The sequence below is a fragment of the Cebus imitator genome, unplaced genomic scaffold, assembly GCF_001604975.1.
Source record: "Cebus imitator isolate Cc_AM_T3 unplaced genomic scaffold, Cebus_imitator-1.0 Scaffold735, whole genome shotgun sequence".
Lineage (NCBI taxonomy): Eukaryota > Metazoa > Chordata > Mammalia > Primates > Cebidae > Cebus > Cebus imitator.
Genome location: NW_016108050.1, coordinates 47,330 through 74,481, shown reverse-complemented (window position 1 = coordinate 74,481; position 27,152 = coordinate 47,330). Strand labels below are relative to the sequence as shown.

General features: G+C 46.5%; 1 protein-coding gene across 2 annotated transcripts in view; it reads left to right on the top strand.

Annotated features, from left to right (window-relative positions):
* Positions 1-13,000: 13,000 nt before the first annotated feature.
* GOSR2 (golgi SNAP receptor complex member 2) overlaps positions 13,001-27,152 on the top strand; it is an 18,863-nt gene continuing 4,711 nt past the window's right edge. Inside the window, exons 1-5 of one of the 2 annotated variants that reach the window (XM_017519302.2) lie at positions 13,001-13,121; positions 19,257-19,321; positions 20,820-20,928; positions 21,799-21,931; positions 24,705-24,845. In XM_017519302.2, the coding sequence (XP_017374791.1) occupies positions 13,093-13,121; positions 19,257-19,321; positions 20,820-20,928; positions 21,799-21,931; positions 24,705-24,845 (477 nt within the window). In that variant the 5' untranslated portion in view covers positions 13,001-13,092. The remainder of the gene's footprint in view (positions 13,122-19,256; positions 19,322-20,819; positions 20,929-21,798; positions 21,932-24,704; positions 24,846-27,152) is intronic. The other variant, XM_017519303.2, reaches the window with a different exon arrangement.

The window sequence follows — 27,152 nt, the reverse complement described above, 5'->3', positions numbered from 1 at the left end:
CGGCTCACTGCAACCTCTGCCTCCCCGGTTCAAGTAAGTCTCCTGCCTCAGCTTCCTAAGTAGCTGTAACTACAGGCATGTGCCGCTACGCCAAGCTGATTTTTGTATTTTTAGTAGAGACAGGGTTTCATCATGTTGGCCAGAATGGTCTCGCCCTCTTGACCTCATGATCCACCTGTCTCCGCCTCCCAAAGTGCTGGGATTACAGACATGAGTCACCTCCTGGGCCGAGATGACCTTCCTAGACAGCCTTCATCACAGAATTTATAGTCCGCTTTAAAGATCATGCTTGAAATAAGTCACTTCCAGCAAGAGTGGGCAGCAGCAAAAAGACTCCATTTCATCCTTCAACCGAGTCATAAGTTGTTCCCTTTTGCACATGTCACACATGAAGAAGAGAGCAAGCCCTGGTGCAGGATGGCATCTGTGGCTATGAAAGAGAAGAAAACCTAGGGCCGTACTAGGGATTGATCCATGTCCTTGACCTTTGAGCAATGAGCACTGACAGCTAAGCCATCATCCCCAAAGCCCAGTGTACATCATATGGTGTAGCCTTGCAGCCGGGACAGCCCCGTGGAAGACAAATAGCCAAGTCATTCATCAGTTGCTTTACCCTCCAGCCCCTGTACTCTGTGTGTGTGTGTGCAGGTGTGTGTGTGTGTGTGTGTGTATGTGTATGTGTGTGTTGGGGGATGGGGTAAGGGGATTGTGTTCCTGTGTGTGCCCAGCCCTGCAGACCAGGGTCCTCAAAGGGACCTGCCCCAGTGTGAAGGAAAGACCCCGCCCAGCAATGACGGAGTGGCCAGGACATCTTTCCACAGCATCTGGGAGGAATGGGCAGGGCCGGATATGGGCCGCCGACCTTCTCCCTTCCTCCTGGAGAGGAAGCTCCTCCTGTGCCACCTTTGTGCTGACCGCTGGGTGGTTACGAATGTGTTCCCTGCCTGTCGTTCTCTTCCTGAGCAGTGAGGAGCAACTCTCTTGGCCCAGCCCAGCCCCCACTCCAGAGAACCAGCCCATGAAGGAGCTCTGTGTCCTAGCTTCTGACCAGGCTGATGGGTGGGGTGGGAGGCAAGGACCAGAGGCCAAGTCAAGGTCTTCACCCAGCCTCTTCTGGAGCATGGCTCCCTCACCTCTCCCACAAAAAATAGTCACAAGGTTGGAAAGGACTTCCCTGAACTAACAGGACAGTGCCTGCAAAAGTCCTGAACCCTGGCCAGCAGACGGGTGATGAGCATGTCTAGGCCAGGAAGGTGGGGAATAAATTTTATTTTAAAAATTAAATCAAATTAATTTAAGAGACATGATCTTGCTCTATCACCCAGGCTGGAGTGCAGTGGCAATATCATAGCTTACTGCAGCCTTCAACTCCTGGACTCAAGCCATCATCCTCCTGCCTCAGCCTCCCGAGTAGCTAAGACTACAGGTGCATGCCACCATGCCTGGCTAATTTAATTTTATTTAATATAACACTCCTACACTATGTATCATGTGCCCTTTATAATTATGAACTGATAGTATATCAGCCTCATAACAACCCTAGGAGAAAGGTGCTCTGATTATGCCCACTTTATATAGGAAGAGGTTGAGACACAGAGAGGTTAAGCAACCTACCTAAGATCGTCCATCTCGTGAGCAGCAGAGAGCCCAGATCTGCATTCAGGCTGCAGAGTTGAGGCTATTACCTAATATGCAACGCCGCCTCCCAGAGGCACAAAAATGAAACACCGCCTCCCAAGGCACATGATTGAACACCATGTGTGTGCCAGGCACTGTCACAGGGTTCTGCCTGGAGCCCACTAATCAGGTACTCTTAAATACATGGTTTCATTTATTCCTCACAAAAAACTCATAAGGAAATTGAAGGTCAGAAGAGTCAATTAAGTTGCATGAGGATTCACAGCCAGTCACCGGCCCGGGTATCTCTGATGGCAAGACAAGATGGCTTTCCACTCCACCAGGAATACGTATCCCAGGAGCAGTTGCCAATGAAGGGAAAAGGGGCTTAGATCATTCAAGTAGCCTGCCGAGGTCAACAGACAGCAGGGGGCTGAGCCAGGATTCAAACATGGGCCTTTCTGATTCCTCTATGAGCCACTGCCAAGGATGGGGGCTCTTCCAGGCCCTTCTGTCCTCAGGACTGCAGTTCTCCAGGCAGGACTTCCTTTGGAGAAAGAAGTGGAAATTTCATGCTTTGGACCCACCTGGTAAAGAGGGGTTGACCATGGCAGTGAGTACTTGGGGCACCTGGGGCCAGCTGACCATCATGCTTCAAGCACAGGTGTGGGGCTCGGAGGAGAGGACTGCTGGTCCTCTGCTCTTATCTGAGCAGCCCCTCTTTCCCTCCAGCCCCAGCTCTTGGCATAAACAAGGCTTTGGAGATCTTCAGTGCAATTCAGCTCCCTTAATTTAATTTTTAAAAAAGAGCTCACACTTGTAGCTCCAGCACTTTGGGAGGATTAGGTGGGAGGATCGCTTGAGCCCAGGAGTTCGATACCAGCCTGGGCAACATAGTAAAACCTCCGTCTCTACACACACGCACACACACATACACACGCGCGCACGTGCGCACACACACACACGCACACACACACAAATTAGGTAGGCCTGGTGGTGTGTGCCTGTGGTCCCAGCTACTCGGGAGGGTGAGGCGGGAGGATCACTTGAGCCCAGGAGTTTGAGGTTGCTGTGAGCCATGATCAAGCCACTGCACTCCAGCTTGGGAGACAGAGTGAGACCCTGTCTTTAAAAAAAAAAAAAGTTAAAGATTGCCTCTCAGAGTGTGTGCTATTTTCTTAAAAACAGGGGCAGACAAAAAAGCCCCACCAATTTCTATTTTGCCCTGAGCCCCTTAACCACAACCCCATTTGGGAATGGGGGTAGGGGAGTTCAGTCTCGGCACGGTGGGAGAGCAGGCTGGGGGCCAGCCCAGCCTGGGTTACCGACCCCCTAATCCCCCACCAGTGGAATGTGCTTGATTCAGGAGGCTAAGGTTTGGAGGGTGGGTGAGCTGCAGAGGCTGCTATGGCCCTGCTGTTTGACGGTTCATGATGGATGAGCCCCCAATCCTCCGGTCTCTGCGTCCCCCTCCTCCCACACCCCGTCACTCTGTGAGGTCTGGCTTGTGCAAGGAAGCCTGTCAGTGTCGGGACACGTTGGCCCCATGGCCTGCAGCGGGAAGGGGCCTCTGAGATGCCTGCCGTCTGGCCCTCTCCTCAAGAGGGCTCCTCTCACCCTGTGCCTCAGGGTCCTGGGAGCTTCCCTTTCAAAGCTGCAAAATGATCACCATTAATGCAGCTTGTCTCCTGGAGGTGCTGAAAATAGGGTAAGGGAGGGAGGGCCCCTGACTGCCTGGCCTCCGAGAACCTGCACTGGGCTGGCTTATTTGGGGTTGGGTGTGGGAAAGGGAAGGGCACAGGCTAGCTTGGTGGATGTTGAGGGGGGGGTTTGCCTGAGGGGGTGGGAGCTATTAGGACCACCCTCGGGACTGCTGTGAGCTCAGCTGTGGACTTCTGCAGAGATGTGGCTGCCGCCTGACTCCCAATGAAAGAACCATCTTGAAGCCTGACATGCTGGGAGCAGGGGGAGATTGGCCACGTCCCCAGGCTCAGCACCTGCACCTTCCGGAGAGTGAATGCCGCCTAGGGGCCTAACCCTAAAGCCCCATTCACCTCCAACAGAAAGCTCACCTGGACTGTCCTCACACCCCACTCTGGGATCCATTCTTTGGATCTGAGAACCTCACAGGAGCCCAAATGGATGAGCTATTCAGTCTGGAAAACTGGGGACGCACTTTGTACAGCAGCATGTGCAGGCCTTGAGCTGTCGGGCTGGGAGAGGTGAGGCTGGTGGAAGAAGCACCATCCAAGGCAGCTCTGCCCTCCAGGAGCCTGTAGTCTCATCAGAGGCCAAAGGTTACGATCCAGACCAGCTCTGAACCGTAGAAATGCAGCAGAGCCTCACTCTGTCACCCAGGCTGGAGTGCCGTGGCACAAACATGGCTCACTGGAGCCTCTAACACCTGGACTCCCAAGTAACTGGGACCACAGGTATGCACCACCACACCTGGCTAATTTTTCAATTTTTTTTTTTTTGTAGAGATGAGGTCTCACTATGTTGCCCAGGCTGCTCTTGAACTCCTGGGCTCAAGCAATCCTCCTACATTCCCCTCCCAAAGTGCTGGGATTGCAGGAGTGACCCACTGTGCCTGGCAAAATGCAGATATTTAATATGAGCCACATAGTTAATTTTAAATTTCTAGATTGCGTATTTAAAACGGAAACAGGAGCAGGTGAAATTAAGCTTAATATATTTTATTTAACCCAATACAGATGAAAAATATTGTTTCAACATAAACATAAACATTAAGCATCTTAATATTTGACCTTTTTCGGTCCTGTCTTTCAAAGCCAGCCAGTGTATGCTTTACAGCAACACCACATCTCGATTTGAACTGGTCACGCTTCAAGTACTCAGGAGCTGCATGTGGCTAACAGCTAGTGTATTGGATGGCACAGCTCTAGACAATGTGGCTTGGGTCATGGCAATAGCACCTTTATTTCTGTTTAACTTTTATTTTAAAATCGAGGCACACATGCAGGTTTGTTATATACGTAGACTTGTGTCAGGTGTTATGCCTAGTATTTATCATTTTTCCTGATCCTCTCCCTCCTCTTCCCACCCAGTGCCTTCCTTTCAACAGGAGAAAATTCTAGATGGAATGAGTAAGGTACAGTGGGCTTGGGGGCATGGAGAAGCAGGTAGAACTTCCTCCTTGGAGAATTTCAGTCTGGGCTGAGCTGCTCCTCCTTTTGGCAGGCTGAAGGCAATCTAGCTGAGAGGATGGCTCCCGAGCTCTGGTCCTGAGCCTGGGGGTCTGGAATGTCTCTGTCTGCAGGGCTTACTTGCTGTTGTGTGTGTCACCTGAGAGGCAGTGTAGAGTAGAAAGCTGGGCACAGGATGGGGGTCAGAACATGCAGGTTCCAGCTGGTCTTTGAATTCTGTGTAATTGGGCTGATCACATCCCTGCTCTGGGCCTCTATTTCCCTGTGGGCAAGTGAGCAAGAAGGCAATTACTCCACACCCCCATCTCCCACTCTCCACCTGAAACCCCAAGGACTCATTGAGTGGCAGGGATCAGTTGGGATCGGGATGACACAGGGTCTTTTGCATGCTCAGGTCAAGCCCTGTGGGGCTGTAGAATAGAGGACTTCTGGGTTGGCACTCTTTGCCACCTGCCAAAAACAACCTCCACCTCCACACTGGCCTGCTGCAGCTGGAGTCAATTCATCGATGTTTATTTTTTATTTATTTAGTTAATTAATTTATTTTTTGAGATGGACTCTCAGTCTGTCGCCAGACTGGAGTGCAGGGGCACAATCTCGGCTCACTGCAACCTGTGCCTCCTGGGTTCAAGCAATTCTCCTGCCTCAGCCTCCCGAGTAGCTGGGACTACAGGCACACGCCACCATGCCCAGCTAATTTTTTCTGTATTTTTAGTAGAGACAGGGTTTCACCATGTTGGCCAGGATAGTCTCGATCTCTTGACCTTGTGCTCCGCCTGCCTCGGCCTCCCAAAGTGCTGGGACTACAGGCTTGAGCCACTGTGCCCGGCCTTGTTTTGTGTTTTAACAGAGACGGGTTTTCACTATGTTGGCCAGGATGGTCTCGAACTCCTTACCTTGTAATCCGCATCCATGTTTATTCAGCCCTTCAGTGCACCAGATCCTCCAAGTGCCACTGTTCCAGTGGCTCTCACAGTGGGGCAAAGCATCCTAAACCCACATGGAAATGGAGTCATTCCTGAAGATGGCCTCTTAGCCATCACCTGTCTAGTCTGGGGTAGTTGAGCAGATTCATTGAAAGATGTAAGCACCTCTTTGTCCTCAAGAAGCGTATGATCCAACCTGGAGACTGATTACATGTGGAAAGTCAACACGCCAGCGAGCTGAACGCCAAGAACAATCAAGGCAAGACGGTGGAAAGGCTGCCAAAGGCTGGGTGGTCAGGAAGGCTGCTGGAGGAGGAGCTGGGATCTGAGCCAGCTTGGAGGAGGGGACAGATCACTTTAGGGAGACCACAAAGGCCCACAGGTGTGAAAACACACAGTGTATTAGAGCACCCAGAGTAGGATCCATGGCTTGAACCCACGGTCAGCTCAGGCAGGGCAGGGAAGCAGAGGCTCCGAGTTTGGGAGGTAGAGGTGGGGTGGTCTGTGGAAGGCAGAATTCCAAGCTAAGGAAGCAGGAGCAGGGAGCCACTGATGGTTCCTGAGCAGGTGCATGACAAGCATACGGTGGTGTGGAGGCAGGTGAATGTGAAGGCAGGACGCTTGTAGAGGAAGGTGGGTGCAGAGGGAAATGGTCAGGAGCTCCTGTGATAATTGCTGTGACAATAACACTCAAAATGAAAAGTACTTTCATGCCCCTTCTCATTTAATTCTCTTTCAACTCAGTGAAATACGTAGAATGGGCAGTATTGCTTCCATCTTAAAGATAAAGAAAATGAGTTTCAGAGTAACTAATTGATTTGTCCAAAGAATGCAGCTTGGAGAATCAGACTCAGGCTCTGTGTCTGAAAATACTGAACTCTTTCTACTATCCCACGTCCTAATGGTCCAGGAAAATGGGGTCCCAAAAGGAGACGGAGATAACCGAAGAAGGCTCCCCGGAGGGGTGAAGTACATTCAGGGGAGAGTAGAACTCAGATGATCCCAGCCTCCCTCAGAAGTCTTCACACTTTAATACTGACCTGGTGTGTCTGATCAGACTGGTGCTTACATGCCGAAGCTGGAAGTCAGCGAGGCCTAAATTTAGGTCTCAACTGGCCACCTGCCTGCTGCATAGCCTAAGATGCTTCACATAAACCTACTGAGCCTCACTGTTCTCATCTGTAAATTAAGATAGCCAGGCACCGTGAATCACGCCTGTAATCCCAGCACTTTGGGAGGCCGAGGCTGGTGGATCACCTGAGGTCAGGAATTCAAGACCAGTCTGGCCAACATGGTGAAACCCCGTCTCAACTAAAAATATAAAATTAGCCAGGACATGATGGCGCACCCCTGTAGTCCCAGCTACTTGGGAGGCTGAGGCAGAAGAATTGCTTGGACCTGGGAGGCAGAGGTTGCAATGAGCCGAGATCACGCCACTACACTCCAGCCTGGGTGACAGAGCAAGACTCCATCTCAAAATAAATAAATAAATATAAATTAAGATACTTGGATAGGAGGGGCTTGTAAGGAATGAATGAGATCATTATTAATGAGAGTCCAGAGAGACTGATTTCGCAGCCAACCCCTCAAGTCTAAACTAAGCCACCCCACCGCTTGATGTGACACACAAGCCTGTTCCTCTCCAACAACTGACCAAGAGACCACCACTCTCCCCATGCAGCTTCCCCCAGCCTCACGCCACCCCTGCCTTCCTCAGACCTCCTCTCCTGCCCTCCCAAAGATGTGCACACCTACACCCTGTTCTGTGTGGCCTCGAAGAGCAGCGGGTGCAGAAGGCATTTCTCCAGTCTGGGAGGGTTCCTAGAAATGCTCCTGAGCCCTGTGAATACCTAATGACCATGGGAATCGCTTAGCAAGAGAAAAAGCCAGACCTTTGCCCTGGCCTGGCTCACAGGTGATGGGGTTAATCAGGAATTCTCTTTTCCTCCTTAGGGCTCCTAGTAGGGGTCCAGCTCCCCATGACCTGGGGACACATTAGTCAGTGATAAGTGGGGCTTTCCAGCCCCTTTTATCCTGTTTACAATACACTGGCTTTCCTGAGACAAAACCTTCCTCCCCTACCTTGCTCCTGGCTGTTATGGCTACATGAGACAATTTGCTGATGGACTCTCCAGGGAGGGCAACTTCCTTAGAGTCCCTTTCCCACCTCCTGCAGCACCAAGGGCAACATCCCCTCCACCTGGTGGGTCCTGGAGGGGCCGCAGACGCTTGTTTCTCTCATTGCAGCCTCTGAATTCGCCTGTCTGTCTGCTCAGCTTCAACCCAAGGGGATGAGAAGAAATCCAGAGGTGACAAGATGATGTTTCTCTGGCTTTGGGGTGGAGATGACTGGGGTCATTGTTGCTGTCCAAAGTGGAAGCCATCAGAGGTGTCCTGTTTATCTGTGTGACTGGGCCCTTTTTGGGTCACAAAGGCCAGATGATACAGCAGCTACCTGAAGGGTGGTTTATGACTGCAGCCTGGTCCTAGTCCCCTTCTGCCACCAGCAAGCTAGGTCAGCTTGGGCAGGTGACTTAATTTCTCTGAAGTTCAGTGTCCTTGTCTAGAAAACTGGCATGGTGATGCCTGTGCTGCGTCCCATGAGACGGATTGGGGCACAGGACGAGCAACGGTTCCGGTGTCTAAAGAGGAGGCACTGTGTTTGGCTCTCTGCACTGATTCCAGGTGACAGCTCTTCCACCACGAATGACTCCACCGCTGTGGGCAGTTTATAATTGCCTAAATGTCGACTTCCAAATAATTCTAGGTTTCTGAAATGCCAAGCAGGTAGGACACTTAGGAGAATGAGTTAATGAAACGGAGTCCATTTCCAGGCAACAGGAAGTTTGTAAGCACCTACCTCACCCTAAGCACTGAGCTGGATGCTGGGGAAATGCAGAGATGCAAGACACATCTTTTGCCCTCGGGCTAGTGGATGGAGAATTGGGACCCCTGTGACAGGTTCTGAGAAGGAGCACCAGTGCTAAGGAAGCATGGGTAGGGGTTCTAGCCCAGCCTAAGGGTTGGGGCCACACGCCAAGGAAGGTGAATTCAGAGTGGGACCTGAAGAATGAACGGGAGTAGCTTAGGCCTGAGATGGAGGGAAGGGTGTTTGAAGCACAGGAAACAGTGCATGCAAAGGCTGGAAGGCACAAAGGCCTTTCGAGGAGAGCAGCAATTATTCTAGTTAGGATGGGGGAATGACCAGGGATGAGGCCAGTACGGAGGGCTCTGTCTGCCAAGATGACGATATTGCTATGTTCTCTAGACACCAGGGTGCCATCAAAAGGCTTAGCATGGCAAGGCACCAACCCTGTGTTTAATTTTTTATTTTTTTATTTTTATTTATGTTGATAGAGTCTTACTCTGTTGCCCAGGCTGGAGTGCAGTGGTGTGATCTCGGCTCACTGCAGCCTCTGCCTCCCGGGTTCAAGCAATTCTCCTGACTCAGCATCCTGAGTAGCTGGGATTATAAACATGTGCCACCACCACTGGCTAATTTTTGTATTTTTAGTAGTGATGGGGTTTCACCATGTTGGCCAGACTGGTCTTGAACTCCTGACTTCAGGTGATCCGCCCACCTTGGCCTCCCAAAGTGCTGGGATTACAGGTGTGAGTCACCATGCCCAGCCTACTCTGTGTTTTAGAAAGATCTTTTGGGGAACTTTGAAGAGGATGATCGAAAGTGGAGGGGTTGGTTGAGGAATGATGAGGGCATTTCATAGTTTAGTAGGGGAAGTGGGGCATATGCACAGCTGGCACCAACTGTGCAAGGTGACATGTGAGCATTGGCACAGGTGGGACACACAATAGCGGGAAAGGGGGCCCAGGAGGAAAAAGTATTGGAAGGTGCACTGAGAAGGAGAGTGACCAGGCCAGGGGAGTAGAGGACCCACTAATAGTTTAAGAGAAGGGATAATAGAATTATTCTATTACAGCCGGGTGTGGTGGCTTATGCCTGTAATCCCAGCACTTTGGGAGGCTGAGGTGAGTGGATCACCTGAGGTCAGGAGGTTGAGACCAGCTTGGCCAACATGCTGAAACCCCATCTCTACTAAAAATACAAAAATTAGTGGACATGATGGCTCATGTCTGTAATCCCAGCTACTTGTGAGGCTGAGGCAGGAAAATCACTTGAACCAGGGAGGTGGAGGTTACAGTGAACCGAGGTCATACCATTGCACTACAGCCTGGGCAAGAAGAGCAAAACTCTGTCTCAAAAGAAAAAGAAAGAAAAAAATAATTATTCTGTTTTATCTTGTTGAGATGGCCAGAGAGACACAACAGATTAATACAGTTCCAGAGATAAGAATTAAGCTTCATCAAGTTAGACCACAAGTCCCCTTCAGACACACGTGTTTCAAGTCTGTCTCACCACAAAGGAAACAAACACTAACTATGACTTGGTTTGCTAAATTCTGGAAATCTGGAACTGTGGGGCACTTCCTGAAGTTCGGGTAAAGGCTCAATACCTGTCATCACATTGATTTTCCTTAAAGACTTCATCCCATTACCTGAGGCCAAAAGCCTGTCAGACATTTATCCATGGTCACAGGGCGGAGGCAAAGTATTTTTCCTGCCCACAGCATGACTGACTCACCATTCTAACTCAGTCTTCCTCTACTGCAGAAACTCTCTGTCCTGGCCAGGTATGGTGGCTCACACCTGTAATCCCAGCACTTTGGGAGGCCAAGGCGGGCAGATCATTTGAGGTCAGGAGCTCAAGACCAGCCTGACAACATGGTAAAACCCCATCTCTACTAAAAATACAAAAAAAAAAAAAAAAAAAAAAAAATCAGCCAGGTATGGTGGTACATACATGTAGTCCCAGTCACTAGGGAGGCTGAGGCAGGAGAATCTCTTGAACCTGGGAGGCGGAGGTTGCAGTGAGCTGAGATCGTGCCACTGCACTCCAGCCTGGTGACACAGCATGACTCCATCACAAAAAAAGAAAAAAGAAAAGAAAAAGGAAAGCAGTAAGATGGAGAGTGGAGTTTTCTTCTATTTAGAGGAAGACCTAAATGTGTGTAAAGAATTAAGATACTGAGAGGCAGAAGGGAGATCTTCTGGACTTAATTTCCTTATCTGCCTTATCCACTTCCCAGGGATGCCATAAGACCCAAAGGAAAAGAAGACATAGACATAAAAATTATTAGAGAAATTTTTAATATTTCTATCCTCTGACAGATTTTTCTAATAGCTTCCAACTACTTACAAAATAAAAATCTATAAATAAAAACGCAATTGCTGACATTTAAGATTTCCTGGCTGGGCACAGTGGCTCACGCCTGTAATCCCAGCACTTTGGGAGGTTGAGGTGGGTGGATCATCTGAGGTCAGGAGTTTGAGACCAGCCTGACCAACATGGTGAAACCCTGTCTCTACTAAAAATACAAAAATTAGCCGGGTGTAGTGGTGGTCACCTGTAATCCCAGCTCCTCAAGAGGCTGAGGCAGGAGAATCACTTGAGCCCAGGAGGCGGAGATTGTAGTGAACCAAGATTGCGCCATTGCACTCCAGCCTGCGCAGCTGAGAGAGACTCCATCTCAAAACAAAAAAAGATATTTCCTATGATCTGGCTCTAACCTTTCTTCAAATACTGTTATTGCCCAAGCACCCTGAATCCAGCCAGAGGAGATTCATGTTCTTTCCTTCTGTTTGCCTTTGCTCAAGCTAGTCCCTCAGCCTCAAATGCCCTCCTGATCTCTGCATACAAAAAATATTTTCAGAGTGGTTAGTATATGCAAGACACTGTTAAGATTCTGCTGATTTTTGAAGGTCCTATTAGTATGCTGTTTTGTCCATGATCCCTTCTTGCTCCTCCCCAGGGAAATGGTACTTTGTATCAATTGTAGCATGTATTCTACTTAATAATGTAGCTTGAAGTTATGATTAGTCCTCCTAACAGACCATGAGAGACATCGGAGATTTGAGGGCTATGTCTTGCTTTTGTTCTTATCACCCGTATCTGTGCATGGTACATAGTAGATGCACAATGACAGAAAAAGTGAAAACATGATTTTAGGAAAAGAATGTACATGGGCGGACAGTCTCTTGGGACACAAAACTGGGTGGGATTCAGGATCCAGGAAAACAGAAGTATCAACTTGTTGAAGAAAAGAACGTCTCCTCCCTTGGGAGGAATAGCAGATAAACTTGGGAGGATGGAAATGGGATAGCCCATGTGGAGACGCAGAAGTGTCCAAATCCCAGTCCCGGCTCAAATGCCACATCTTCATTAAGTCTTTCCTAAATCTCCTCCTAGAGACGACCCCCAGCTCAGCTCAATCTCTTTGGAATGTTTGGAATCTCTTGTAGAATGTTTGTCTTGATACATAAAATTTATAGAAAGCCTTTGGTTTGGAATCAGCTCCTGCACCAGGCCCAATAGACCAAACCAAAATAGAGTCACTCGTGCTGAAGTTCCAAGCCACAAAGCCGAAATTAAGCTGTTCATCTGACCTTCGGAGAAATCAGAGGAGAGGGAAAATAGCCATATCCCCATGATAAAGGAAGTCCCTTCTGCTTTAACCAATACAAGTAAATTAACTTTGAAACTTGTTCTTTGTTTCTGCTTTTTTTTTTTCAGCCCTTTTCTGTCTATAAAAACAATCTTCTCTAGTCCGCTCGTCAGAATACTCATTCTATTTTACAGAATAAGGTGTTGCCCGGTGCTAGGATCGCAAATAGCTAGTTAAGATGTATAACTACATTTCTTGTAATTTTGTCTTTTGATAGTACAGTATATATATCTTATTTCCTTTTCCAGACCAGAACCTCTTTGAGGGCAGGAGGAAACCGGTTTTCCCCACTTTACACATGACACATAATAATCACTCATTCAATGTGGATTTATTGGATGGATAAATAGGAATGAGGGGTAGAGAGGCGGGAGAGTGACTGGACAAATGCGAGACAGGAAAAGCATGCGCCAAGGAATCCAATGGAGAGCGAAATCTCCAGACCCCCGATTAAATGGTTTAAAGCGAAGCCAAGCAACAACTCCCCGTCCCTCTGCGGCAGAGAAGGGCAGGTATCCCTGCTCGCCTGCAACTTTGCTCTGAGGACGTCTCGTCAGTATCCCGCGACTGTCCTTCCCAATGCCTGACCGAATACTGAGGCTAGCCGTCTGCGAACGCCTACACCTCCTTGGTCTTCACGTGAAACCGAGCCTGTGACTACACTTATCCTTCCATCGCCGGCCTCATTTCTCTTTTCCCTTCTCCGATCTCGCAACCACTGCTAGTAAGGCGCGCGTGCGGGCAGCCCTGGCCTGCAGGGGAGGGAGGGTCCTGAGACCGGAAGCCGGAAGCCGGAAGTGGGGCTGTGAGGACGTGTTCGAAGAAGCCAGAGCCGCATCAGTGGCCTGCGGGGCCGGCGACATGGACCCCCTGTACCAGCAAACGCACAAGTGAGGGCTGCGTCGGGGAGCGGGCGGGGGCTAGGCGAGGCTAGGCCAGGTGAGGCCTGCTTCTGGAGCTGGGGCCTCGGACGTCCGCTGGGGCAGAAGAGGCCGAGTTTTTCTGCCGGGGCACTGCTGGAGATGCCTCCGAAGTACTTAATCCCTGGCGGGACGCCCAGATCAGCCGGTCCAGCCTGGGGCTTGGGGACATGGGGTAGATGGCCCCTGGGGTCTGCAAGCCCGTGACTACCTACTGGGTAAACTGGGTGAGGGGAAAGTGGCACCTGGAGGTTCTAAAACTTTATCCGGCACCTACTCGGTGCCCCGGGTTGGTAGAGCTCGAGAGGAAACGTGGAGTAGGAGACACGGCCCCTGCCCGCAGGAGTGTACTGCTTAATTGGAGAGTCAAGGCACGTACGGGAAAATATTTGTATTTTTACTTGATTTATACTAAAGACCACATTTTTATGGTACAAAGAAGTTGCTGTCCACGTGGCATTCACTATTAGTACTTGTTAATCGTATCTCGTTACAGGTTATCACTAAGAAAATCGAATTTTAGTTTAGCTTTTCGCAACTTAAATTCCTTGGTAGTGTCCTTTATTCGCGTCGTCCTGCACTTTTGGAACTCGCTGAGATTCGTAGTTGAGTATGGTAATGCGGCCATACTTACTCTATTTTATGGCTACAGAATTTTATGATTTTTTTTATTGTAAAATATACACAACATAAGATTTACTATTTTAACAATTTTTAAGTGTACAATTCAGTGACATTAAATACATTCACAACTTATATCACTACGATCCATTTCCAGAACTTTTGCATCATCCCAAACAGTGCCCATTAATCAGGCACTTCATTTCTTCCTTCCAGAGCACCTAGTAACCTCTGTTCTACTTCTGTCTACGAATTTACCTATTCTAGATACTTTATGTAAGTGGAGTCGTACAGAATTTCTCCTTTTGTATCTAGCTTATTTCACTTAATGTTTTCTGAGTTCATCTATATTGTAGCCTGTTATCAGAATTTCATTCCGTTTTATGACTGAATAATTGTTGTATGTATCTACCACATTTTATTATCCATTCATCTGTTGATGGGCACTTGGGTTATTTCCACCTTTGGGCTATTGAGAATAATAACTGCTGTGAACTCTCATGTACAAGTTTTAGTTCCTCTTCTCAATTTTTTAGGGAAAAAAACCTATCCTGTTAAGAATCCTATTAAGAACTTTCAAACTTACGCTGTAGTTTTGTTGATTAAAACACCTAAAATGACACTCCCAAGGCCTGGAAATGAAAGGCCCTGACCATTAGGAATAAGAGGATGATGATCTTCTTACGCTTTCATTTTCTAAGCTTATGGGTTTCTTTTATTTTGGCGATGAAGGGTTTCATTTGGGTGGGCGAAAATACAGAACCTACTTTGTAATGACAGAACTTTCTTTTACACTGGGGAGCCCTAGTCTCACATAAACATAGGAAGGGACTTAAACTAGCCTCTGAGTCATTTAGAAAAAGAATGAAGCGAAACTATGTTCATGTTACTGAGAAAGGGCAGGTCTTTTACAGTAGCAGGGCACAATGGGAATAGTAGTGCCTTGAAGTTAATCTGTTATGTATGGTCTTATGTAGTTAATTTAGTTAAAAGATGTTGCCAAGAAGGCCATGACCCATTTTATAGTCAAGAATAATTTTGTGTAGAGAGTCTTAGACTGTACCTGTTTTCAGTGCAGCTAATCACAGAGAAATCTGCATAGCTTAGAAGAGGAATACTAAATGGTGCCCCAAACAAGGTGTGTGGAGTGTAGATAAACTCTGTAGGCCTCCAGCTCCAGCAACACACCCTTGGACTCTAGCAGTTTGCCAGTTTTTTCTGTTAAGGATCAGTTTTAAAATAGTAAACATTTTAGGCTCTGTGGGCTGTACAGTCTCTGTAGTGACTGCTCTGCTGTTATATGGGGAAAACAGCCATAGACAGTATGTAAACTAATTGAGTACCTGTGTTCCAGTACAGTTTGTCAAAACAAGCAGTGGTATAGCTTTGCCTCATAATTATTAGGCTCTCTATTACCCTGACACTCATTCATTCAATGAATATTTATTGAGCACCTACTATGTACTGTGTACCATTCTCAGTGCTGGCAGCTTTCTTTCATGCTGCAGTATCTTCTTTTTTCTGAAGTGCTGCACTAGGAGCGGGAGTTCTGGTTCTAGACCTCCTTACTTTGTTTTTCCTCATCCGTAGAATGCTATTATAGTGTGGGCTGGTTAAACTGTAAGGCTCCTTTCAGTTCCATGATACAGAACTGGTGACTGAATTACTTTCACAGGAAACACGTGGAGTGTGGAGAGCACCAGCAATGAATTTTCCCAACTGCGGAAATTAACGATTGTAGCTGAGTTGACACAACAGTAGCTGAGCATACTAATTTTACTGGAACTTTGAACCCAGTTTGTGATTATCTCTTGCCATGGCCCTGAATACATTGAGTACATTGGAATTAGATTGACATTTTAAAGTTACTTGAAAACTCCTGAACTTACCTGAACAATGAATGAATGAAAATAAAAGGTGAAAAACAGAATAAATATTTTACACTTAAATATTTCATTTATATGAACTTTATAGAGGAGCTAATAGCCAAGCTTCAATTTTTGAGATCCCAGTGGTTGTAAAGGTGCCCACATTTGTCCCCTGCATAGTCCAAGATTAGTCCCTTGTCGTAGACCTTATTGCTAGGGATTGTGACTCAGTATGTCCAGGGCACAAGAAGCACTACATTTAACAGGCCCCCCAGGTGATTTTGATAAGCAGTTGGGCTTAAGAACTATTACCTTAAGACCATTTTTTTCTTTATAGATTTTGCCCTTTAATGAGCTAAATGTAAAGGCAAAGTGAGTGAAATGAAAATGACCAGATTGTTGCCACTACTTTAAAGTAACAACAAACACGTGATACTGTATAGGTTACACAGCATTTTCATGCTCACAGTGGTCAGAGGCAGCCTGGATGCTTAGTGGGTGTGTATTACAGGGTTGTGGGGGGGGGGCTGGGGGGGTGGTATGGTGAGTAGTTTCATGAACATTTAAAAAGCACTTCCATTCAAAAATTCTTCCTAGATCTTTTGTAAACCCTTTTTAGAGACAGCTGCAGTGACCTTGGCTTATTTGCTACTATTTCTCTGCTCTATTATATTATCACCCAAGCCCACCCCATGGGCTTCATTTTCCTCATGTCCATGCTCCCAAGTCATGCTTGTGTATCACCTGTTTCTAATTGACTTGCAGCCGCCATGTTGTGTTGTCAGAATTGCCAGTTCAGTTTGAAACATTTTCCACTTTAGTAGTTCCCACCTCACCATTGGTACTTGCTTTGTTGTTTCACATTTATCTTTTCTTAGCATGAAATGTAGCGACTGGAATTGTATCATTGGCTACATCTTCTCTAATTGGTTCAAAGCAAATAGAGATTGGATGGGAAAAGTCAATGGGTTATGGGCCTGTACAAAAGTGCTTTGATGAACATCCCTGCCTTGCATATCTCCTCAGTGTATGCCAGGACCTCTCTAGGAGGTATTCATCAAAGTGCTGGGCCATAGGATGGATACATGCTTTATTCTACTAGTTATTGTTAGCATTTTAAGCATTTTACTAATTTATAATCCAGCTGGGTAATGAGAGCTTTGGTTTCCCTATATCCTTATTAATGCGTAAGTCTTCAACCTTTAAAATATTTGTCAGTTTGATGGGCTAAAGAAATGTGACCTCATTGCTTTTCATTTGTGTTTTCCTAGTTGATTGTCATTTTGTATGTCGATTGACCATTTGGGTTGTCCTTTGTGTCATTTGCCCTTTCTTCATTAAGAAAAAAAAATGCGTTGTTTGACTTTTCCTGTTGATTTGTAACAGTTCTCTGTATATTTTCTGCACATCAATCCTTTGTGAATCTGCTGCAGATATCTCCAGTCTGTGCCATTCATTTATTTATTTGTTTTGTGGCTTTGGTGTACAGGTGTTTTTTGTTTCAATGTTGTCAGTTGTATCCGTTTTTTCCTTTGTGGTCTGTGGGTTTTGTTGGAGTGGGTAGTTTTGGGATTTTTGTCTTGCATAGGAAGTCCTCCTGTAACCTAGGTCATTTATGCACGTCTATATTTTCTTCAGAAAGTTTGAAAGCTCTGCTTTTCCCATTTAGGTTTTAAGCGAGCTTGAGTTTATTTTTATGTGTTGTCTGAGGTGTCCTTTTTCTGTATGGATAACAAATCAGAGCTGTTGGCATTGATTGTAGTCCCTTCTTTCAAAAGCTCCCCAATACATGGGGCTGCGTCTGTCTCTCTCTTGCGTCTTGGGTCAGGTGTCGGGTTTGCCTTTCCTTGTCCGTCTGTACCTGCACTGCCACCATATTGTTTCCGTTGTTGCTGCTTTATAAGTCATAATGATGGGTGGGACAAGTCATTTCTCCTCCTCCTCCTCCTCCTTCAGAGTGGTCTTGGCTGTTCTTTGCCTCCCCCACCTTTTTATTATGTCACTGTTTCTGTTGGTAACTTTCAGATTTTTCTGTTAAGTCACCATTGAAAATTTACCTCACAGCCTATATCAGGACTTCATTAGAGTCCTAATTCTCTTTTCCATTCCTGTTACCATCCAGTCCCCTATACCTGTTCCCATGGTTGCCCTGATTGAGATGTCAGCTACCTCAGGCGGCATTCTTCCATCAGCCCCCTTAGCTCCACACCCCTGCATCATCCCAGAATATCCCGCACTTACTTTCCAGAAGCAATGGTCTGGTCTCAGACTCTACTAGTGATTTCTAGTTGCTTCTCAGGGCTACAGGCCTAGGAGCACTTTGGGGAGCCATTTGACAGCTCGCCCAGCTTCTTCTGGTGCCCAAGGGCATGTCTGGAGGCCACAAGGAAGCCCTGGAAAAGACTGGGCACAAGCTTAAGCCAAAGTTGGGTGCCTGGCTGGCACTGGTAAATTTGGAGTTATGGTTTGCAGTATTCACGGTGAAGAATGGTTGCTGACCATCCAGGGTTGGGGATGATGTGAGAGCCCAGCAGGCCCCCTTCATGTGGGCTCTAACTTGGGTAAGCACCAGGAAGTGGATGGTGTGCCCAGCATAAGCAGTATCCCAAGGTCTGATCATGGAGGACCACTAGGAAGGGTCTTGAGGAGGCTTGGGAATCCTCCAGAGTGTGTGACCCAGATCCAGGGTATAGTGTTGCATTTCCAAATGAGGTGGCTTTCATTCATACTGTCAGGGAAGAATGTTTACCAAACAGGCGGTCCCTGTCTTTTAGGACCTTCCTCTGAATGGTTTCCTACAGTGAGTTACTTCATCTTCCTCTCCCTCGACCTGATTCTCTTTCAAGCAGCCCACCCTGCTTTTAATCCACGTGACATGTCTTGTATGAATTTTTACATATCATTTTCTTCTATCTTCCTTCACCAAATGATGCCTCCTTTCTTCAAAAGTGATGCTCAGAATTCTCCGTCCACAAAACTGAACCTGGTTTCTCTTTCTCAGTCCCCCCTCCCCTCCGTCTGTTTGCATGTGACACCACTGTGCAGAGCAACCCCCTTTCTGTTTGTTTACACTTATGTGTATTGCTTTTCTTGTAAATCTTCCCAGGGCTTGTTCGTGTCCACCCAGCCTGTCATTCCTAATTATGTTGTTTCTGAAGGACAAGGATTATGTCTCCCTCGCCCTTTGACTCTTCCTAGTACAGGCCAGTGCTTAGCACATTGGGTCATAGAACAGAGAGTAGGATTGGCGGGGTCCAATTAGAGGTTTATCACTTGCTGTGTGACCTTGAATGAGTTACATAACCTTTCCAGACTTAACAGTTTTATTTATAAAATGAGGATGATAGTGGTACTTGCCTCATAGGGTTATTGACTTGGCGAAGTATCTTGGATTTGGTAAACGCCCACAATCTGCCTATCAGTGTTATTATTAGTAGTTAAGATATTAGAAACCATGCCAAAACATGGAGCCTAAAGTGCCACATACAAATTTTACAGTTCGGTGATGCTGTCAATTTAAATCAGTTACATGTTGGCATCCGAAAAATTGTCTTTCCTGACTGAAGCGATGTTGATTACTCCCATCTCACTCATTTCCTCCCTCTTCCTTTGATAGGCAGGTCCATGAGATCCAGTCTCGCATGGGACGCCTGGAGACGGCAGACAAGCAGTCTGTGCACTGTGAGTAATTAACTGTGGAGGCCAGAGTCCTTTCTCTGATGACAGGGTGCTAATGGGCTGGGTTTCCTGACTGCACTCTGCCTCTGGGGCTTAATGATTCAGCATGGAATGAGTTTTGTTGTTAGGGTGGACAGAAAAACCCTATGGCAAAGTCACTGATTTCCCTGAGTGTGCCCTTTGGAATCCCACAAGTCTTATCCCCCATTACCCCTCCACTCAACCTGACATGGCCCTATGGGAATGGAAGCGCTTGCCTCCATCTGTCTTAATCTAATTACCTAGTCCTTAGAGGAATGTACTGCATAAAAATTCAGAGATGTTTAACTGGAATTGGCCATTTCTTCAGAGCTGAGAACTCTGGCTTTTTAGGAGGATTATTTAGAAACGAACAGCAATATTAATTAGTTTAGTTCCCACAGCATGGTTTCTTTTGAGAAGCATGCTGATTTTTTGTTTTTTTTTCTGCGGGGCGGTGGAGGGGGTGGTTTCTATTCTAAGGAAAGGTCCTTTTTGTGAGTTGGTCATATGGACACCACCTGCGGGGGCTGCCTTCCCACCTCACTGCTGGGCTCCCGCCGGGCCCATTCCTCCTGTTCTCTCACGTCTCCTTTCACAGCTTCAAAAGCTGCTCTGCTCTTGGTTCTGTGCCCCACCTTGCTCTAATCTCTACTCTCTTTGTTCACTGTGGGCGCAAAGGCCTAGGAAGGAGCAGTGTCACCGCTGTCACTTCTTTATGGGGCAAGAAGCAGTCTGGATGCTTTCTTTTGTGTACATTTTCACTTCTTTGTTCATCGGACTTTGTTTGCCTTCTCAACAATCTCATTGTTACATGATTAGAAATGGAAAGAGGTCATTTTGCCAGTCTTACCAAAAGGGATAAGGAAAATGACCGTATTTATCATATCTCTTTACCTCTGTGGACTCTTTCCTGGGCCTTTCCTATTGATATTTGGTCTATTTTGGGAACGTCAGCATTGCTCAGCCCACCCATTCTTACAGAAAGCTTTAAGGGAACTGTTCTCTGCATGTTTCACATACTAATCTTCCCCTTCCTTTTTTTTTTAAAAATTTAAAAAAAAAAAGCCTTATTACTATTCAATTGGCAGTCTTTTTACTAGTTATTTATAATCCATGTCTGAGAATCCCAAAGGAAAAGAGACCTATAACAGAAAGCTTAGCTTAAAGTATTTATTTGGACAACCTTTACATGTTTATTTTCTAAAAGTAGGACATTTATTTCTACAGATTTACCTTCAGCCTTTTTTTTNTTTTTAAATGGCATTGTATGTCATTAACAGCTATATACATGTACTTTTTTCAAAACAACATTTACAGCATAACTTGAATTTTTTTCTGTTATTCATTAGTGTATACATGTTTCTCCTTTTGAAATATGTGTTTCTGGTTTATTGGATATTGAAAAAACGTGTTATTTATCATTCTAATTTAAATTCACTGTCTTTTTTCCAGCAATTATTCTTTTTTCTCTTTTGTGCAGTAGTAGAAAACGAAATCCAAGCAAGCATAGACCAGATATTCAGCTGTCTAGAACGCCTGGAGATTTTGTCCAGCAAGGAGCCCCCTAACAAAAGGCAGAATGCCAAACTGTAAGTGCTGACCTCTGACATGGCTCTCATACTCCAGGCCTGGCAAGACAGGCTTTTCTTGAGGCGGGGAGGCGATAGAATATTCTGAAAACCCACGTACATGTTGAAAAGATAAGACTAAGCAAATAAAAAGCGCCCCCAAAGGCCACAATTCTATTCGAGTGATACCCCCTCAAAATAAATAGCCTATAAGGTTTGTGACTCAGAGGCCTTGTGACCCCTTACCTCTTTGGTGTCATTTTGAAATTTTGCCTCCAGTTCTGTTTTTCTGAGTAGACCCATGGCCACCTGAAGCCTAATGTTGCCATGGAGTTTTGTTCTGCTCTTTGGTTCCTGCTGGGTTTTTCTTGGGTTGAAATGAAAAATCACTTCAATCAGTCCACCTATAATGAAATACTGATCTAATGTTTGATAGTCCACCATGAAATTAAAATGAAACCACTCTCTCCACCTCCACCCCCAGCGCTTGTTTCCAAAAGTTTTATGAAACTGTGGATGCTTTGCCTCAAAGATGCCCTTGGGCTTCTTCCACGAGAGCGATATAATCCATAGAAGGTCAGGAAGAGGTCAGTGAGCCTGCTTCCTGTCCCCTGTTCCCTGTCATGCATCCAGAATCAGAGAGCAGCAGATACTGAAGTCAAGCTCCCGGAATCTTGCATGCTACCATCTCACTTTAACCACGAATTACTTCTTTACTTTCAACATCATTGATCAAAATCAGATCTTGCAGGGGCGGGGAGCGGGGGGAGTATATCGTGGGATGGTGTAGGGAGAAGGAAACGCCGTCTTTTCCTCAGTACAAAGCCTGGCCCCCTCAGACTCTGCTGACCTGAGTTCCTGGAATTTAATCTCTCTCTCCATCAATTCCAGTCGGGTTGACCAGTTAAAGTATGATGTCCAGCACCTGCAGACTGCTCTCAGAAACTTCCAGCATCGGCGCCATGCAAGGGAACAGCAAGAGAGGCAGCGAGAAGAGCTTCTGTCTCGAACCTTCACCACTAACGTAAGCCAGGCATGCGGTGAGGGTCGGCCTGCACTTGACAGAGTTCAGATCTCTGAGCGTCATCTGTTTTAGAGGGTGTCTGAAGAAGACTGATGAGGAGGAAACCAACTGGAAATGACAGGAACTTTGTGCATTGCCATAGAGACTAGCCCTAGACAGAGGAATCTCTTTTTCTAAGACAAAAACCTGAAGAGGAAGCAGTTAAATTGAAGGGGAATAGGCAGAGGTGAAAATTACCTGGTTGGACTGGTCTGAGACAGAAAGATGGAAGTTCACATGGTGGAAACGTTTTTCTGATCAGATAGAGATAGATGAGTAGAACTTAGGCCATTTGTAGAGAAGGCAGCATTTCAAAGCTGCCGGTGGGCAGTTGCCGTTGTACTGAGTATGTGTGTGGTTCCAGTGTCAGGTGCATTAAAATGTTTCTGCCTCTAGTCTGAGCAGCAGTTTGGAGGAATTTGTTAACAGATGTTTAGGGTTAGATGGACTGCTTGCGAGAGTCTGCCTGAAAGTGTTGGTTTGCACGTTTGATTTCTCAGAACCCATTATCCCTAACCAGATCATTTCCTGCGCATGGCTGTGGAACATACTGGCCTTTTCTGTGTCCTATGTAATATATTCCACTAGGTGAAGTGTGCTTTGGCTTTCTGTATTTTGTTTTTTACAGAGATTTATTTTCTAAACAGATGTTAGCTTTCTAAGCCTGTCCTTAAAATTCACATCATTTCCTGCTTTGTATGTTTAACCCTCAATGCTGTATCCTTGCTTTGCAACAAATTGCCCCAGGTGTTTCAGAATATGCCTACATAGTGTTGGCTTCTCCAGAGTAAGCAGTCAAGTCACAGTGTTTAACAATTCAAAAATTATAATGAACCATAAGACACACTAAAAGATGCTGCCTGGATTTTACATTGTTATAATGTAGCATTCAGGCCTTTTTTAGGTCAAGGATAATGGCTCAGGATGATTCTGCTTTTTTGCCAGCCTGGCGTGATGCTGTGCGTACAGTCAGTTCCTAACAAACATTGACTTGCCAGATGAAACTTCTTCCTGGTCATTCTACCATCTGGAGCTATAATACATTTTTTCTGAGAGATAATGGCCCATCAGCCATACCGTTTTAGATAGGAGGGTAAGAAGATTTGTATATAAGCCACATTCCATAAGTGCTTGTCAGATTACTGAAGGGAAGTCTCTAAGTGATCCTTTGAAACACTAGTGTCTTTTGACGGACTGAGCATCAGCTGCATGTGGAACACTAGTGAATTCAGGCACTAGGAGTAAAACGCATGAGGAAATTTAAAAACCTGACTCCTGCCTGTGAGGAGCTCCCCTGTTAGCAGGGGCAGTTGAAAATGCACATGTGCAAAATGATTCCGAATCTGAGCAGCAAAGAAACGGTGGCATAACTTTTTTTTTTTTTTTTTGACAATTGAAACTGGGGTTTAGGGGTAAAAACAGCACTAGTAGGGCCCGGCGCAATGGCACGCGCCTGTGATCCCAGCACTTTGGGAGACTAAGGCAGCAAATTGTTCTGGAGTTCACCATCCTGGGTGACATGGTGAGACCTCATCTCTACAAAAAAAGTATAAAAATTAGCCGGGCATGGTGGTGTGCGCCTATAGTCCCAGCTACTCCAGAGGCTGAGTTAGAGGATCACTTAAGCCTGGGAGATCAAGGCTGCACTCGAACCTGGGTGACAGAATGAGACCCTGTCTAAAAACAAAAAACAAAAAACAAAAAAAACCCAAAACAAACCCCAGCAGTACATGGCAGGAGAGTTTGTGATTGGCAGAAAAGAGACAGGACACTCACAGCTGGTGAGGACCTGGCCCCTGTCTATAGTCCACTTTCAGTGCACAGGTAGAGCCACCAGGATGGCCCTTGGTGTTTCTCTCTACAGTATGGGTAACAGGGCAGGCCCTGCGCTCAGTACCCAGACTCCCACGTCCACGGGACTTCTTACCAGCTCTGTGATCTTGGACAAGTCATTTTACCTCTCTGGGCATTTTTTCATCTGTAAAATGGGGAGGCCTACGGACAGAATGCTTGAGCACAGGAGTTCAAGACCAGCCCGAGCAACATGGTGAAGCCCTGTCTCTACCAAAAATACTAAAAAAAAAAAAAAAAAACTGGACATGGTAGCATGCACCTGTGGTCCCAGCTACTCAGAAAGCTGAGGTGGGAGAATTGTTTGAGTCCAGGAAGCTGAGGTTGCGGTGAACTGAGATCGCACTACTGCAGTCCACCCTGGGTGACAGAGGGAGACCCTTTCTCAAAAAAAAAGAAAATGCAGAAGCACAGCCTCCTTTATCCTTAGTCAACCCTTAGTCTACTTGGAGAGCTAAATTGTAGATAAAATAGCTAAAGGACAAAAACAAACATTTAACACTACATTAAGGGGAAGCCATGGAAAGGAAGATTTGGAACAAGCTATGTTAGCGAGTAGTCAGAGAAAGCCTTTACGAGACACCCAGTGAGATCTTGAAGGAATAGCTCTTCCTAAGTGGAGATAATGATACAGAGGCAAGAATGAACGCTACTTGTGGAGTGGAACTCATTTGGAGAGTGACAGATCTAAGGAAATTCCTCTTCCGTGTGGACAGAGGCCACCCCGGGCCTTTGCATGGCGTTTTTATCCATTAGATCCGCTGATTCTTGCACCATCCTCTCTGGCTGTTCTGGCTTGGCCTCGGCCAGCAGAGCAGTCAGACCCCAGGAGCTGACTGACTGACAAGCAAAGTTAATCTAAGTGCCTATGTTTCTTTCCCAGGACTCTGACACCACCATACCAATGGACGAATCACTGCAGTTTAACTCCTCCCTCCAGAAAATTCACCACGGCGTGGATGACCTCATTTTAGATGGGCACAATATTTTAGATGGACTGAGGAACCAGAGACTGACCTTGAAGGTGGGGTCCCTGCTGGGGGACAGGGAGAAGGCCTGTTGTTATAGCCTCATCCAACAGTTCGGTACCTATGTTTATGTTTTGATTATGTGTCCTCAAATTGTGATATTTTGAGGACACGACAGAGTCCTTGAGTTTGGGATCCTTTCTGTTGGAGTTGAGTTACTGTGAGACTGAACATACCCAGTTCCTTTGCCAGTGCTTGAAAGAAACCATAAAGTGGCCTCTCTCAGTATCCAAGTCTTTTCCCATTTACTGAACTTACCATGAAAGTGACTGCTACTACGAGGGGTCCAATCACAGGCTGAGAAATTGTGTTACAGAATCTACTCTTGGAAGAATGAAGACGTGGCTGTCCTTTGGTACCTCACTCTAAGGTGGCTTTCCCTTAGGACCCCTACTGAGGACTGGCTTATAACTGCAACCTTTTGTATTTCAGTAACTGAATCCCCACTGTGCGGTGTTAGGGCCACCTGGTTGTTTGTAGTAGATTAGAGCTTCTAAAGCCTGTGCTGGTGATCCCAGCGACTCTTCACTCTCTAGCCTCGGGTATTCCTAGAAGCCCTGACCAGTTGGCACTGCTGAGACTCAGCCCCTGGGAGTGGTTTACAGAAACATTACACAGACTCTGATGTCAGTCATGATGTTTCAGCCTCTGCCCTTTTCCTGTATCAGCCCTAATGGATAATAGGGTGTGGGCTGTGTCTGTTATCAGGGTGTGGTCCCCTGTGAATGAAGCACTCCCAGCCACTGAGCTGTGAGAAACAGTCATTCGGAAGTGTGAGCTTTATCTTGGTTTTTGTTGGACCACATTGAGCCTCTCAGCTCCACAGGACTTCAGTACATTTCTGAACAGACCCTGCCATCTCTACGGGGGAGAGGGTCAGGCAAGCTGCAAGTGACACTCGCCTCCTGCTGACAGTTGCAGTGTCTCAGATGGCCTGGAAGGGTGGTCTCCAGCAGCCTGCTAGGCTCTCCCCTTTCATGAGAGCCACCTGTGGTGATCTGAACTGATACGTGTTGATTAGTCTGCCCTTTCTTTAGAAAACTGCTACTCTCCTTTTTATATCTCAGAAAAACACTAGAGGCCTTTTAGGACCAAACTCTGCGTCATACTGATGAAGAGCCAGTGGGGGTTAGAGTGTCCTGTTAAGGCACATACTAGCTTCCCACTGAAGTCTGGCCGCACTGGGGCATCTGCACACCTCTTGACATTCACACTGATACCAGAAGGGAAGGCTGGGAGGTGGCTGGAGGTTGAGACAAGGTTTTTATTCGCTTTCCTCTGCACACCTGTGGCTACTTGGTGTTTGTCTCTTGATTCCCTCCACCCGCCTCCCACCCTATCTCTGTTGGGATTTTTCACTTACGCCATTTGAAAGGAACATAGGAGCAGGCATGAAGGGGCTAGGCTGAAGCACTCTGGGTGGGGCCAATTTGTGGCTGAGAATGAATACATGTTTTGAAATTTATGGTCATTTTCAAGTGATTTAGAAGGTTGATACTTAGCTTCATACAGTGATGAAATAATCTGCATATTCAGAGCTAAGCAGGACTTTAGCAAGAGTCTGATTTGTATTATCACTATCTCAGAAAAAAACATTTCTCTGACCTCTAATGGCAATGCAGTTTGACTTGTAATTTCCCTAACTGAGGCTTGTTAATTGCTGTCTGGGCAGAAGGTAGAGTTTGGATTCCTGTCCTTGATGCCTTATGTTGATCTCACTTCCCTAGCTTCTCTCGGTTGCTCATTAATGTGTATTTATTTAAAAAAGAAAGAAAGAAAGAAAAAGGATATGAGGCATGAGGTTTGATGCTGTCCATACAAGTTGCAGTGGGTGATATGTGCTGAGTGACTCGGGGTCTGCCCGGCATTCACTGACACTTGTTACTTAATACATTGAACATGCTTTAAGCTGAAAGTCAGAAAGCAGTAGGGAAGGGCAGGTTGGATGGTTTGGGCTGCTGGTTTAGGAATACAATACCCTTTTGTTCTGGTGGTGGGTGATGCCGTTTATAGAAGGGGCTTTAGGGCCAGGCACTGTGGCTCATGCCGGTAATCCCAGCACTTTGGGAGGCCAAGGCAGGTGGATCACCTGAGGTCGGGAGTTCAAGACCAGCCTGACCAACATGGAGAAACCCCATCTCTACTAAAAATACAAAATTAGCCAGATGTGGTGGTGCATGTCTGTAATCCCAGATACTTGGGAGGCTGAGGCAGGAGAATCACTTGAGCCTCAGGAGGCTGAGCTTGCGGTGAGCCAAGGTTGCACCGTTGCACCCCAGCCTAGGCAACAAGAGCAAAACTCC